At 39.4% G+C, this 15568-nt stretch overlaps 1 protein-coding gene across 4 annotated transcripts in view; it reads right to left on the bottom strand.

The window, feature by feature from the left end:
- Nucleotides 1-2212: 2212 nt before the first annotated feature.
- Nucleotides 2213-15568, bottom strand: part of SYNJ1 (synaptojanin 1) — an 84727-nt gene continuing 71371 nt past the window's right edge. For 2 of the 4 annotated variants that reach the window (XM_028492614.2, XM_024120168.3), the window contains exons 26-31: nt 14842-14889; nt 13515-13553; nt 13310-13380; nt 11520-11628; nt 11074-11267; nt 2213-5193 (exon numbers count right to left, since the gene is read on the bottom strand). In XM_028492614.2, coding sequence (XP_028348415.1) covers nt 4396-5193; nt 11074-11267; nt 11520-11628; nt 13310-13380; nt 13515-13553; nt 14842-14889 — 1259 coding nt within the window. In that variant the 3' untranslated portion in view covers nt 2213-4395. The remainder of the gene's footprint in view (nt 5194-11073; nt 11268-11519; nt 11629-13309; nt 13381-13514; nt 13554-14841; nt 14890-15568) is intronic. The other 2 variants (XM_028492615.2, XM_007100604.4) reach the window with 2 other exon arrangements.

A 15568-nucleotide genomic window follows, 5' to 3' on the forward strand; every position in this document is an offset into this window, starting at 1 on the left:
TGGGATCTTCCCAGACCGGGGCACGAACCCGCGTCCCCTGCATCGGCAGGCGGACTCTCAACCACTGCGCCACCAGGGAAGCCCTGTTTTGCATGTTTTAAATTTTATGTAACTAATGTCATACTGTATTATTTTGTACCTTGCTTTATGGCTCCATAATGAGATTTACTAATATTTCATTCACTTCACCCCTGTATAGTACTCCACTACGAATATGTCACTCTATTCCCCTCTTGATGGTTAGTTTCTTTCTAGTTTTCACCATTACAAACAATGCACATCCCGCTCCACATGTCCTAGAGTTTCTCTCCAAGTCTAACTGGTTGTGATAGAATATAGGAACTCTACCGGATGTTGCTAAATTGCTCTCCAGAACTGATGTGCCAGTTTGCCCTCTCGCCAACAGTGTATGAGTTCCCATATTTCCACATGAAATCTCGGTGTGGTCAGACTTACTTTTCTAACATTAATAAATTGGCATTTTGATTTATACATGAGTTTGTGAGTTTGGTTTTCCTGTGTCAGTCACTCATGCTGTAAATGTGGACCTGCGGGGCTCAGGATCTGGCTATGGATCATGTGGAGAGGCTGAAAAGATAAGCTACAGACAGGGAGATATATGTGCAAACCACATACCCAACAGAGGTGGAGTATCTAGCATACAAAAAGAACCCTCAAAACACGATAGTAAAAAAGCAATCTATTTAGAAAATGCACAAAAGGCACACATAGATATTTCACTAAAGAAGATGTCAGATGGCAACTATCACATGAAAATATGTTCACTACCATTAGCTATTAGGGAAACGCAAAGCCACAATGAAATATTTACTACCAAAATGGCTAAAGTAAAAAACAGTAACAACAGCAAATGTAGGCAAGGGTGAGGAGAAACTGGATCACTCATAAATTGCTGATGGGAATGTTAAATGGTACAGTCGTTCTGGAAGACAGTTTGGCAGTTCTAAAAAATCCAAGCATGCAACCACCCTACGACCCAGCAATTGCACTCCTGGGCATTTATCCCAGAGAAATGAAAACTTATGTGCACATAAACACCTGAGATGAATGTTCATAGCAGCTTCATTTATAATAGCCCCAAACTGGAACAACCCAGATATCCTTCAATGGATGGGCACATGGTTAACCCAACTGTGGTACATCCATACCATGGAATACTACTGATACACAGCAATAAAAAGGAACAAACTATTGATACATGCAATCCAGATGAATCTCCAGAGAATTATGCTGAGGAAAAAAAGTCCATCCCAAACGGTTACACGATTCCATTTATCTAACACTCCTGAAGTGGCAAAACTGTAGAAATGGAGAATAGGTTAGTGGTTGCCAGAAGTTAAGGACACAGGAGAGGGGCATATGGGACGGGAGGGGAGTGGGAAAAGGGCAACATGAATGATCTTTTGTGGTGATAGGAAGGTCTTGTGTCACTGTGAATGTCCCGGTTGTAGTATATTGTACTGTCGTTTTGCAAAATGTTGTCACTGAAGGAAACTGGGTAAAAGGTAGTTTCCCACTTTGGGGAAACTGGGATCTCTCTGTATTATTTCTTATAACTGCGTACAAATTTACCTTAAAATAAACAGTTTTTACAAAGCCTATTATTCTGTATCTGTAACTTCTTAATCAGAGGTTAATGAACATAACTGAACTATTTAAGAATCAAGGTTATTGTTTTAAATGGCAATCTGAAAAAAAGGCAATACTCACAGGAACTACTGGCCTCGGTCTCTTACTTTGGGTCTTTTAAGGCAGTCTCTTCTTTTGCCTGGCTCCTCCTGCGCCTGTTTCCCTTCTGCACCTCCCCTTGACAGCCCCCCTCTCGCCCCGAGGCTGTTTCTCTTGCTCTGGGTTAGAAAATCATCATTCATGCTTCTTCACGTGTTATTTTCGAGCCAACAAGATTTTGCACGAGGGCCTCTCTTGCAGAATAAGTGCATGGCTTCTTAATGGTGATTAGTAATCTCAGAATAGCTTTCTTCTTACTTTTAGCCGAAATATTACATAGAGAAGCGAAGTGGATGAGAATAAGATCTTGAATTAAAATACCCAATTATACAACAAGAATTAATCCCCAAATGTCACCAAACCCGTATATATGAAGTTCAAGGAAAATGGCTGAGAAAAGTTCCTCCCTTTTGAGCAAAGTAGTCAATAATGGTAAAGACAGGTATATTTATTTCATATGAGAGCACATTTCACAGGATATGTACAGAGTGTTTACATACCACTGACTTTAATACTGTACTTCTATAAAGTATATAGTTATAAATACTGTAGGCCACATAAGCAATAAAATTCTTCCATATAAACAGCAATCTACTATAGAGAATGAAGAATTCACAAAGAGACCCTTAGTGTCTAGTTTCTGCTCTGCTTTTAACAGAACTGGTACATATTTTGATAATACACAGAATAGTGGCTAGTTATTTGCAGCAGACCTTTAACTTTCATAACTTTGTGCACTTTTTCAGCAACTTGCCAAGTAGAATTTCCTGATAAAGGCTGAGCTGCTACATGATATGTATATTTTAGACAGTAGTTTATATTCAATAGGAAACATTGCTCACAGAACTGCAATCTGCACTAGTGAAGTTTATAATGACTTATTTTGCTAATGGAGAGCAAATATTGAATACCATATATACTAATCACATAAATGTTAAAGCCACAGTTTCAACAAGTTAATTCACATTTTGAAGCACACTGCTTATAGTAATACTGCTGTTTAAAATATACTACTGCTGATATGATTAGAACCCCCCCCAAAAAGCACAATATAAAACTCACGAGTTATTTCTAACAGCAAATCCTGGCTGTTAATAGAGAGAGGGTTACTTTTATAAACATAGTATTCTGATAACATTTGAGTATTTAGAAAAGTGCTTTTTCTCCTAACAGATTTGCTTTATGCGGTTAAGTGCGATGCAGTTTGCTGTGCTTTTACATTTTACGTATTCTTAGCCAGGAACTCTTTTTTCTGATACTCCGCTAATACACATCTTCAAAAGTTAAATGCAGACAACGGAATTTAGATCGACATATACAACTCTTTGTATAAAAGGAACGTGACTATAATGGGTAAAGGTAATCTTAAACTGACAACAAAACTATTGCTCAAGGAGTTTTCTGATTAGGATTACTCAATGGTATCAAAATACTACATTCTGCATACATTCTGTGTACGTCTTCATAAAATTAAAGCAGGATCAGCTGCACATTGGCAGTGCAGGAGACGAAATCCACAGCTAATCTGAGGCGTAGCCTCTACACACGTAAAGCAGCGTCACAGATGCGTCGTGTAGCTCGCGAGAGGAACAGAATACACAAGGAGTAGATCCCAGTTCCACCCCGGGCGGCGCCTGCGGCCCGCTCACCACTTCCAGAGCGGAGGCGGCAAGAGAGGCGCGCGAGGGCCGTGGGCAGCGTACGCCTTCGCGTACGTTGAGCTCTAACCCTTTTCACTGAGCTTGGTGGCACGTGCTTTCCCGACTTCCGGGGCCCGCGTGCTTTTTTGAAAGAGCGGGGGGGGGGGCGCCGGGGAGAGAGTCGGTCCACGTGACCGACTGTAACCACACACTACGCCGCTTGTGGCTGCAAGAAGCTCCTCCCCCGGAAAAGCCGGCGGACGTGCTGGAGTGGCACGTTAACAAGGGAGTGCGCGGTGTGCGTGTCAGAGGGGGGTGGGTGTGGAACGGTGGTGGGTTCTGGTTCCCTAGTCAGATCATTCTAGTTTTAGAAGGAAAAGTAATGAAATGTCCAAATTTCATTTTCAGCCATCCTTTAGATAATGAAATAGTGAAAGAAGAACTATGTTCGAATTTGGGGGTAAAAAATTTGGTCTGATTTAGAATTTAAATTATGTGTTTTACAAATATGTAAGTGTATATATTTGTGTGTATACACATATATTTTTTTCTTTAAGCAATATCCTTCTAAATTCTGTTTCAGTATAAGTTTGACAGCTCTTTGGTAAATACTTATAAATACCAATTTTTAGCAAGCACGAAAGGGGCTGGCAGTAATGTCAGCTAGAAGTCGTTTGGGCTTTTTGAGATTCTGTAAAGGAGACTGACAAAGAATTTCTGCATAAGGGCTATTTTCTAAAGTAGTTCCGAGCACTTTTTATGGCTTCTACTCTCCCGTATTTATCCAAACAGAAACACACCAAAATTCCAGTTAATAATGAGAAAGATTTTTCCTTATTTCCAATATACACATATTCCAACTTTGTACACATTAAATAGTGGTACTTCATGACAACATCAGTGCACTTGAACAATTACTTATTGCACATAATGAATAACGAATGCCCAATTCTTTTGGCTCTACCCTGCCAAAACTAAAAAAACAACTGCTTTCTACCGTATAACATTATCTTTCTGTAAAGTCTAGCGTGGGTGATGCCTTAGAGGCCAAGGCTGTGACAGGGTCTGCTGGAGGGGTGGTGCCAGGCGGGAGCAGGGGGGCAGGAGGCGGAGGTGGTCTTCTTGCCGGCAACACACAGAAAGAGACACTGGTGCCTTTATTCCAGACATCACTAAAGGTCACCTTGGAGCCAGAAGACGAACTCGGCTGATCACCCAGTAGGTCTGGACAAGTGGGCCTTGACTTCCCTGTCACACCAAAGTCCTCTTCTTCCTCGAACGTTACCCATCCTTTTGGGTTGCTCCTTTTCAGTGTAGGTGGGCCCTGCGGATCAAAACTGTCCTCAAAGCCATGCAGTGAAGATGAAGGCTTGCTACTGTTCCGTCTGAGAGGCTTCGGAGAAGGGAGAGGACTCTGGGCGACGGGCTCCTCTTTGGAGAACCACGAGGTGGCCTCTGAGTCTTGAGATTCCGCTCTAAAGGGGTTTCTGGGAGCGGCAGTCCTGTCGGTGCAAGGATTTGTGCTGCCTGAGCTCTCAAGGAGTGGGTTTGGAGAACATCGCGTGTTTTCCTGGGATTTGCTCCGGGCTGGAATTGGAGGCATTGTCGGCATGCAGCTTACAGAACTCAAAGTATTCATGGTACTCGGGGTTGCAGAAGGCAATGGAATCAACCCCTTTCGGTTTGGGGTTTGAACAGATGGCTGAGCCTTTGATACAGCAAGCAGCTTCAACGACAGGTCTTCAAATGGGTCAGTCTTTAATGGCGAGTCCAGTCTGAGGGCGGAGACCCCGTTTGTTTTTACCTGGAGAAGAGAGAGAGCACAGAATAATCAACCAAAAAGCAATATATTTTCTTTGAATACCCCCATTCTTCCTGTCTCAATTAGTCTTCATTTTGGCCGGGGCGGGGGAAGTATACAAATTTAGAAAATAAAAAGCAGCTTTGTGTGGCTTGTTACTCTGCTGGTTTAAGTAAGATAACACGGCTGAAATATTACTTTTAAAACCCTCCCTACTAAATAAATAAGTCCTTTTGTTAATCAGAGCTTATTTTATCCATGCAAGTATTGATAAGGTAAAGCGGAGAACTGTGCCGAATTAGCAGATGAGTTTTGCTCGTGCCCAGTTCTATCAGATGTTCACACAAACTGAAGAAGTCCATCTTTGGAACTTATGCGAAATCTCTATAAATAAACTTCCAGCACCCGTCTATGATGATGATGTGGTTTCACTGTTCTTTTAAATATATTTTCATTGAGATTTAAATATGGAAATTCAACTTTATGGATGAAAATTAATTTTATTAGTTTATTTGTATTCACCAGCTGAAAACAACACATCTTTTCCTTTTCTACTGGGATAAATAAATTTCCAAAGCATTCTTTGCTTTTTAACGTAAGTTCTCCTTTGCAGGATAAACTCTGTGAGTAACGTGACAGTATTCCTCAATTGACCTTCCTTCATCTTGTAAAAATGTTCTGAAACAGATACGTTTGTTAACAATCAAATGCAATGACTGTTTAAAACGGGGTGGTGGGGGGAGTCCCATTTTCTATTTGGTATATTAATTCTTAAACCAAAATGAAGCTGTGCCCAGAGGGTGCACAGTCCTCCCTACGTGACAGAGTTGGCTGTGAACTGTTACTGGCAGGAGGAGGGGGAGGGTCGGAATGACTTCACAGTCATGAAAAATCTTCCCTGTGTGCCTACTTCACAAAGAAGCGGGCTGGAGTGGAGCATGGCTGTGGGACTGAGCACAGCCAACTTTCCCTACGTGTAACAGAACTGGGGGCCCAGCCTTATGAGAAAATTGGCTCATCAGGAACTTCATTTTAATAATTTTTAAAAACCTACGTAATTACTAAAACTAGGTAGATGACTTGGATATTTATGCCAAATTAAAGGTAAGAAAACAAACCTTTGGGTTGAAAAGGACAGGGGAGGGAGAATTTTAGCCGCAGACTTGCGACGTAACAAAACAGAGCACGACCCAAAATGAATTTAGATAGTTGTTAAAGCAAATAACTAAACATTCATGAAATACGTTGAAAAAGAGAGCAGCAGTCCCCATAAAACGTAACTGCATCTTATGAAACAGTAACTTGGTGCTTAAGAACAGGGAAGGCTGTTCGTTTGCAAAAGGAAACAGTGTGGATAACTCCGTAAGCGAATCACTCTCTAGTATCTGTTTTATTCAACTGATGTAGAACGTACTTTATAATCGAGTAAACAAATATGTTTTTCTTTAAACTTAATGTGGCAATAAATCTGTACAAAATTGAGGAGGAAACACGTCACAGATTCTACACTGTATTCTAAGTGTATTAAAGTACTTGAGAGACAAATTTATTATGGACGTCATAAAATTACAATTAGCTCTACATTACCAATAATGTCTGGATTATTTATGGTTCATATAACAAAACAGAAGTACTTGATTGGGCCTGGGCCCCAATTCTCCCATGGTAGATACAAGAGTCCACGACATAGACATTATAGGTAAGAAGTTTACGCTTGCACAGCTTAGAATAGCAGGCCCTTGCCAAATAAATGCTATACATTTAAATATCTTTATTTTCACATATTAAAATTTTTCTTTCAAAATAAGTTAAAGCGTAATCTGATAGGAACAGGATCATTTTGCCCAATCAGACTTGAAATTATAATGAGAGCCACACCATCATCCATTACATTAGAATTAATCCATATATATCTAAGCAGGATTTGTGATGACTTGACATTAATGACGATGGTAGTGTTACAGAGAAGGGTGTTGGAAAGGCCCTTAAACAATCCTGCTACGTTAACTTTCATCTTTGTAAATCATCGATTCGTCCTTACGAAAAAGAATTGTGCTACTAAAGTTATTTTTTTTAATTTCCCAAAAGAAATCTAAGAAAAAAAACTGAATTTTGTATTTATGTAATTATGCCATTGTTAAAACCAAGAACCTTTTTGGTTTTGCCAGATACACTTCTATATACCTAAAGCTTACCTTCTGGAAGTTAAACTTCTTAGTCTTGTTAATTTTTGTAAAAAACAAAGCAAAAAAAACGGGAAAGCATTAGCAAGAACTAAAATGGTTCCTAAAAATTCAAAATACTAAGAAAAAAAGCAGGTTTTATGGTATGATAATAGAATTTATTAATGTGGACAGGTGGTTTTTAAAATGAGTGAAAATTTAGATGTATGAAGCAAAAGATTCATACATCTAATGTGCTAAGACAGATGAAAAGCACATATAAGATTGAGAAATAATCCAATACCTGTTACCCTGATGGTTGCTCCTGCTTTGAGAAAGGGAACACAGACATCAAAGGAAAGAGTTAGGAGGACAATCGGAGACCAACCAACAACCCTAACAATTCAGCCTTCAAAATACTTTTATTTCTATATTATATACAAAATCCACGAGCAGTGATATTTGCAGGTCATAGCATAAGATCAAGAGACAATTCCAATTTCTTCTGTCATTTTGAATGAAAAATGTATTGTTGAATTAGTGTTCAAACTTTAATTTTGTCTGAGGTTGATTACTAACTAGTTCAAAGTGGTTATTTGAAAAATAATATTCCAAATAGGGTTTGGAAGCTCTAAAATATTTGAAGCACAGCCTGTTATGGATGAAATGTTTGTGTCGCCCCCCACCCCAAATTCATATGTTGGAAGCCCCAACCCGCAAAGTGATGGTCTTTGGAGATGGGGCCTTTGGGAGGTAACTGGACTTAGACGAGGTCATGGGAGTGGGGCCCTCACGATGGAATTAGCACCCTTAGGCGGAGACACACCGGAGGGCCTGCTCTTTTTCTCCTCGTGCAAGCACCGAGGAAAGGCCATGTGAGCACACAGCAAGAAGGCAGCTGTCTGCAAGCCAGGAAAACAGCCCAGAACCCAACCACGGTGGCATCTTGATCTCGGACTTCCAGCCTCCAGAACTGTGAGAAAACAAATTTCTACTGTTTGAGCCACCCGGTTTACGGTATTTTGTTATGGCAGCCCAAGAAGAGTAGGACACAGCCTTAAGATAGTCTGTGGGTTTATCATCATTAGAGAAAATGTACAAAATGGCATCACTTTGCAAAAAAGTGAAAAATGGTATTTAACAAATGGTCAGGATCCAGGCTTGTTCTATTTGACTCAGGTTTTCTGAAGGGTGATGCTATCATTAATTCACTTCACAATTTATGAGCTAGAAGGTACAACAAGGTAAGAAACTGGATCCTCTTTTTGTTGTTTAAAAATGAAATCATAACCTTTTCATAATTTAGCAGTACTTTAAAAAATTACAGTATTCTCAAGGAACAGTTGGAGCAAATCTTCCCCAATAGTTAAAGCTCACCTTATTTTAAAGTACCAAAACTCACTTTGACAATTTAGAGAGACACCATTCTAAAATATATTAAGTATTACTAGAGTTTCCTGCCTACGAAACATGAGACTCCTGAACTTAATGCTTTCCTGATGATCTTGATGTATCAGCTTTGGCACAGGACAGGAAAGAGGAATGGGTTTATACTAAGATACACAGGGATGGTGTTCAGTTGATCCAGAATGCGGCGATTTTCTACTTGGTCTCTTCCCTCACTGTCAGCAATCACGTTAATAGTATAGCCATGATGCTATTATTTTACTTCTCACTGGATTCCTGACTTCTGGTTTTTAGCTGATAATCAGATGACTAAGATGTTGGAAGTCAGACAGGTGAGGCGTTTTCACATTTTGTAAAGGATATATAACGTGTTGTATAATCATATGAATTAGAAGAATCTTTTCTACATAGAATTATAGAATCAAAGGACACTTAAATAGTAATAAAAAGTAAAGCTGGGTCATGTGTGTTTTTATGTTTCAAATACCTTATAGATTTTTCGCAGAATCGATAAAGACTCGTAAAAATTACTAAGTGTTCAATTCTGAGACTATTTCATATTATTACCAAAATATCAAATGTCATATTTTACTATCTCGTCCTTTTCAACTTACAGCCACTACAGAAGATTTTTAAAATTTTAAATGTCTATTATTTTTTGAACAGGTATTATTCTTATGGTTCAAAGTTCAAAAGGCACAAAAGGTAAAATACTTCCCTTTCCTTCTGGCCCCTCAGCGTTGTAAGCTCCAAGGAGGAAACTAACCACTTTGTGATCCTTCACAAAGACAGTCTACACATGAACAAGACCCCACTCCCCCAAAAGAAAAGTGTGTCTGGGTATATAATGTGCAGAGGAATTTGGTATCAGTGATTGAGGCAAAAAGAAGGTTTAAAACAAACATCTTTCATAGTTTTGATGAACAGAATACAAGAGTCAAGAACACAATCTACTGAGCCACACACAAAGCATGGGCTTGCTGTCTGTCACCAAATTACCACACCCATTCCAATGAAAATCAGAAAGCAAAACCAGTTGAAAAATGACCTAAGAAAATGATACATGGCGGTCATTGGAATATTCATCCTGTAGTATTTCTGTGTCATAAGACGACTTTCTACTGAGAATTGCAATCTTACTTGAAGTGTGTTCTTTCTGAAGTTGTTCAGAGTACCATACCTACTTTCAATACTGAAAACATTTATAGAGTTTTAGGAATCAGGGTTCACTTTTACTATGAAATTCATGATCACTTTCTGTCCTAAAACAGTGATACAAAGCTCTAAGATACGGCTGCTTTGAAAGCTTCTTGCCCTCCAATTACATTAAAAAAAAAAAAAACAAAAAACAATAGTACGCCTCCCAAGAAAATGAGAAGAAAAATTCATGATGCACTACAAGCCGACTGGCAGGGAGAAAATCATGGCTATTTGTTGTTGGAGGGATTTTTCTACAATTATGGTACATCTTCAGCGTCCTCAGCAGTGCGATGGCACTGTTTTCTGTGTGACACTCATGAGATAACATCATTTTGATGGTTTTTACTTTGGTGAAATAAGCCTGCTGCTGCATGCCCCGAACTTCTAAACTGATCCAATAGTGTCTGAAACTGTTAAGAGATCCCTGAGGAAGCCCGGTGCCAGCTCCACCACGGAAAAGAGCTAGCTGTGTGGCACCTGGAGGAATAAGAGGATTACTGGAAATTAACTCTACTGCCACTGGTCAGCATTGATCTGACTGCCTCTCTCTCCAGGAAGTAAAAGCCAAAACTAATTTATTAACTGTGAGCAATAAGAAAATAAATTATTATTGTCCATCCTAATTCATTAACTATCCAAAGTAAATTATGCATTAAAAAAAAACAGAAACTCACCGACACTTTAAACATTAACAAGATAAAACAGCCTGGGAGCTGCTTGGAACTCCTTAAAGATCCCTAACCTAGGGTCACTCTCTGAGAACCCTTGATCCAGGCCACAGGTTAGACAAACAGACAAAAACCCCAAAGCTCAAACAGCCAAACCATGCATCATCTGTTGTGTAACTGGTTTGAGATGTCCAATGACATTCGCCTGTTGAAGTCATATCTGAACATGCTATTACTACCAAAAGACAAACAGTTTTTAAAAGTGAATCTCATATTTGTTTGTTTCTTAAGCTAATAATTAAAATAAGTATGTTCAAAGACTATACCAAAGGCATCAAATATACCTCAATAAAAAAAGAAAAACAGAAAAACAAAACAAAACAAGAAATAAGCCAAAACCCTCACAGAAGCGTCCAGATGATCTTCTGCCGGCTGGCAGGACTTACCTGCGGCTGCACTGAAGGCTCAGAAGGCAAGCTGTGGGACGACCTGCTCCGAGGGGGCGGCTGCGGGGCAGACTGAGGCATAGGTGTGGCCACCGGGACAAGAGGCTCCCGCATCTGCTGAACCGGCGGGGCCAGAGAAGGCTGCACGGGAGGGGCGGCCTGAGGCTTCAGTGGTTCAGGAAGAAGAGCTGGCCCTAAAAAAAGTCATTTCCAGATGTTAGGTGCTTTCTAGAAAACCACTTTTTATCCTTCCTTTGGTGAAATGTAAGGGATTCTAGTCCCTGTTCCGCCCACCCCTGGCCCCAAGTAGCCTCATTTCCTGTGGCATAAAGAAAGACAGAAGGCTATCCCAATTTGAGTAAGTTGTAAAAAGCGAGAGACTGCAGAAAGGAAAAGAAAAAGGGAAAGAATACAGACGGCACTGCTGTTTCTAATACAGGGCCTACCTTTCAGTACTTCTGATGGTTTGCTTTGGCTTTCAGGAGTCAGTCTTCCAGCAGACACCCGAGCATGGCTCTGGGGGGCGCTGATCACTCCAGCACGGGGTGGAATAATCTAAAAATGGAAAACGTAACCGTCGAGATATTTACTTATTTTCAACAGATAAGATTTGGTGAAAATATCTGCTTTTGCATCTCATCTCATTTCCTCAGCCTCTTGTCATTTTAATGGCTCTCTATTTATAGCCACATCGTCATAAGTTCTAAAAATCTTCCTTTTTATTTTCCACTATGTACTATGGGCCAGGCGCTGTGTTAATTAAGCACTGTGTAGGCATTTCCATTTCATTGTCCAAATGGCCCTCAGAGGTAGGTATTCTTTTATCATGTCTGTTATAAATGAAGATGAAGAAATGTATACAACTCTCCCAAAGCCACAGAGCTAGAAAGTAGAGCCAGGAGCCAGACTCAGGTCTGACCCGCTGCAGGGCCGTGCTCTTCATCCTGTGCAATGCTGCCTTAATGGGCGACGGGGATGGTATTACAGGTCATGAGGACGTGGAGAGGGACATACACTGTGTAACTAAGTGGCTTATGAAAAACCAGGCCGAGGTCTTTTTTTTTTAAACACAGATGTAAAACCTCTTGAGTGGCTTACTCGATATGCTAAAATAAATACACTGGAAGACACACTGGTGAAAAATGTCTTTTCTATTTTCACACGTTTGCTGAAGACTTTAAGCCCCCAATACTCCTTATTTTAAGCAAAATATGAATGTTGTTATGAATGTTATGAATGTTATCTCACAAAATTCTGACTTTCCTTCGCTATTCTTAACAGTATTAAATAAAGAAAGTACTTTGTGGGAAGTGGTAGAATCGACGGATAGCAATTTCCCCTTCTTTGGAAAAAAGGAGAGTGGGTAATGGCTCTCTTTAGGTATATTCCACTGACATTTTACTCTGGAGTGTGATCTTATATATAGAAAAAGGCCTTTAGGTTGGATGTTAAATAGAAAGCTACAAGAGAAAGAACGAAGTATTTCTATCTTATAAACCTTATGAGGATTTCTTAGAAATTAAAAGTAGTTTCATCAGCAGAAGTTTCTTAATTTCCAGTTCCAGTCACAGTTCCCACTTCTTACTCTTCAGCTGGAGGCCTCCCCACAGTCCCAGGCTCCACTAGACTGAGCCTGGTTTCTGTTTTCTTTCTTTCTTTCTTTCTTTTTTTTTCCTTTAAGTTACTTGTTCTATCCCAGAAAAAATTTTCACTTGGGTGAGTAAGAGGATAATTCTGTGTATAAGAGAACACTGATAAACACGCAGAAAACCACAGATTCACAACACAGGGAAAAGCACCGCAATGCCATCTGCTCTCCTGCTTTTAGTACCTTTAGAACCAGTTTTAGCTGACCGACTATCACAAATGGGTTTTCTGAAATCTAATTTTAGAATCCTTCTGATTGAAGAATTACTCAGATAATATAAAAAGCTGCCCCAAAACATCACTTCCTCATACAGAGATTCTAAGATATTTATGTAGCGACTGCAATTACTTAATTGTATCACTTTTATTCACATAAGGAAGTATGTTTAGTTACTTTTGAAGAGGATGTTAAAATACTCTTAGTGTTGAAAGGTACCTTGGAGAGCGTCAAGTGCAATTCCCCATTTTAGAGTTGAGGAAACTGGGGCCTTAATGGGCCCCACGATTTCTTCAAGATAACACATTTCATTAGCAGCAAATTGGGACCTAGAACCTAGACATCCTGGCTCCCAGGCGAGGTGCTGCCTACCGGTCTGGCTGTACTGTATCCAGCAGGTCCTGGGCCTGTGAGTCCTGTTTGAGGTGAAGGCTGGTTGCGTCCTGGAACAAAGACATCGCACCATGTATTTCAGTTTTTTTAAAAAAGAAAGAAACAAGAAACCATGTACTTATATCCCAAGTGTCTATTCACGGTCCAGTTTTAAGGTTAAGCTGAATTCAAGTTTTTTTTTTACCTATATTATCTTTCCGTGTCGTTCCAGGGCTTTTGGGTGCTTGGAAGCAGGAAGGAAAAAAAAAATTAGTCATAAGTAAACAATCAAGCCATACTGCATAACACTGGCTGGCTGTTCTGTTTCATTACCAGCAGAAATGGGGGCATGAGATGGAAACAGAAGTACTTTGCTTTAGATAATGATGAAGGGTATTATCAGCTCTGAAGGAAATATCCCCCAAAAGAGAAAAATTAGGATACTGAGAGTGACATTCATGGGAGCCAGCTTAGCACTTGGTCTGATACCTCATTCAGAAGGTCACTTTTAAGGTGACTTTCCCAACAGAGCTCTCTCCTGTGAACCTTGAAAACACATGGTCAGCTTAGGGGGATGGTCACAAGATGCAGCCCTGCTGTTTCCCAGAGCTCGGTGGACAAACAGCTCCGGAGCAAACAGACAGCACTACATTTTCCGAGTCACACAAGAGGCACCTAATGGCACTGTTTCAGGGCTTCACGCTCTAGATGTCATTATGGATAAAGGAATCTCACGATGAGATCTTTGGGATTTCTATAGCAAAATCCTATGATGACGGCAGAAGACAGGCACATCTTATTACCAACTATCTGCCTTATGCAAGACAATGTTAAACTACGGTTCAAACTCGTTAGAAAGGTAGTAAAAGGATGAAATGAAATAAACTACTTTTGGGGCCAAAAGGAGTAGGGGACACTATTGAGGCCTGCATCTCATATTTATTCTTTTTGACAGGAAATTCATTCAAGTGTGATTGTTGTATGAAATCCACCAGCTTTTTAAGAACTATAATTTCAAGGAATGGCTTCTAGTTTTTACAGCCTTTTAAGCAAATTTAGTTCAGCGTCATTACACATTAAAACATTTCTGTTATCTGAAATCATCCAAAAAATACTCTATTCTTGGACCTGAATGAATAAGGTTTAATTACAATTATTAATTTTTAAAACTCCAGAGTTAGTATAGTACATTTCTAAACACTTGACTTATTCTGAAAAGAATTTTGAAGGCATTCTTCTTAAAATAACATTGTACAATAATTTCACATCCGAAGGATATATGAAATATATACAACACGGAGTGCAAAACAACATGAGAATTGTGGGGAAATTAAATGGACAGCCGTTAGGAACTATATACAACACAGAATGGAAAGAGAAAAAAAATACAAAGTTACAAGGTATACATAAGGATGGGAGGGGGAGTTTACAGTTGGACCAAGAAAAGATTTGGTATGCCTTTAAACACTGGAGGGGCTGACATTTAGAAATAAGACGAGAGATCCATTTCTATGATGCAAAAGTCTTGTTACCTTCCATCTCTCGCCTAGCTACCCCAGGACTGGGAGGGGCTCCAATACCTTTTTAGAGAAAGAACAGAAGCTGTATATTGTTCAGGGCCCGTAGCACAGAATGAAAGGCAGGCACACAAAGCAATTTCTGAGTCAAGCTTACTTTTGCAAAAAAGTTCTTTCACTGTTTTAAATTTCTTCAAAGATATCAATACAAACCAAAGTGACTTTAGATGCCTGGCCCAAACCTGAGTCTGGCCCTTTCCACAGTTAGAATGAAAGAGAAGGACAGTTTGCTTTTTATATCTGACATTACTAGCAGTAGGGAATTGAAAAATATGTGTAATGAAAGCCTTTGCTTTATGATCATCTCTTTCTTTATATTCAGAGTTAAATCACTAATAAAAGCTCCAATATTTGCCACTCAAAAAGGAACAAAAATCTTAAAGTTCCAATTTCATATGAAATCTCTGAGACTATATCAGTCTCTTAGAAGTTAGTTTTCAATGCATTATTTAAAAAAAAAAAAACCTAAAAGTACTGTAATTACTTTCTCTCAGCTTACTGCCTTCAAGCAGCTATTGGTTTATAGGGTTAAAAAAAATACACTGCGAACACTGTCTACAAAAGAATCGTGAAGAGAAGCGATTTTTAAAAATTACATCAGATTTCTAAGTAAGCCACTGAGTTGCTAACATGTATAACTTTTCACAAATTTATTTAACAACTTATTTTCTATAGATTGTTT

This window comes from Physeter macrocephalus, chromosome 8 (assembly GCF_002837175.3).
Source record: "Physeter macrocephalus isolate SW-GA chromosome 8, ASM283717v5, whole genome shotgun sequence".
In the NCBI taxonomy this organism is placed as follows: domain Eukaryota; kingdom Metazoa; phylum Chordata; class Mammalia; order Artiodactyla; family Physeteridae; genus Physeter; species Physeter macrocephalus.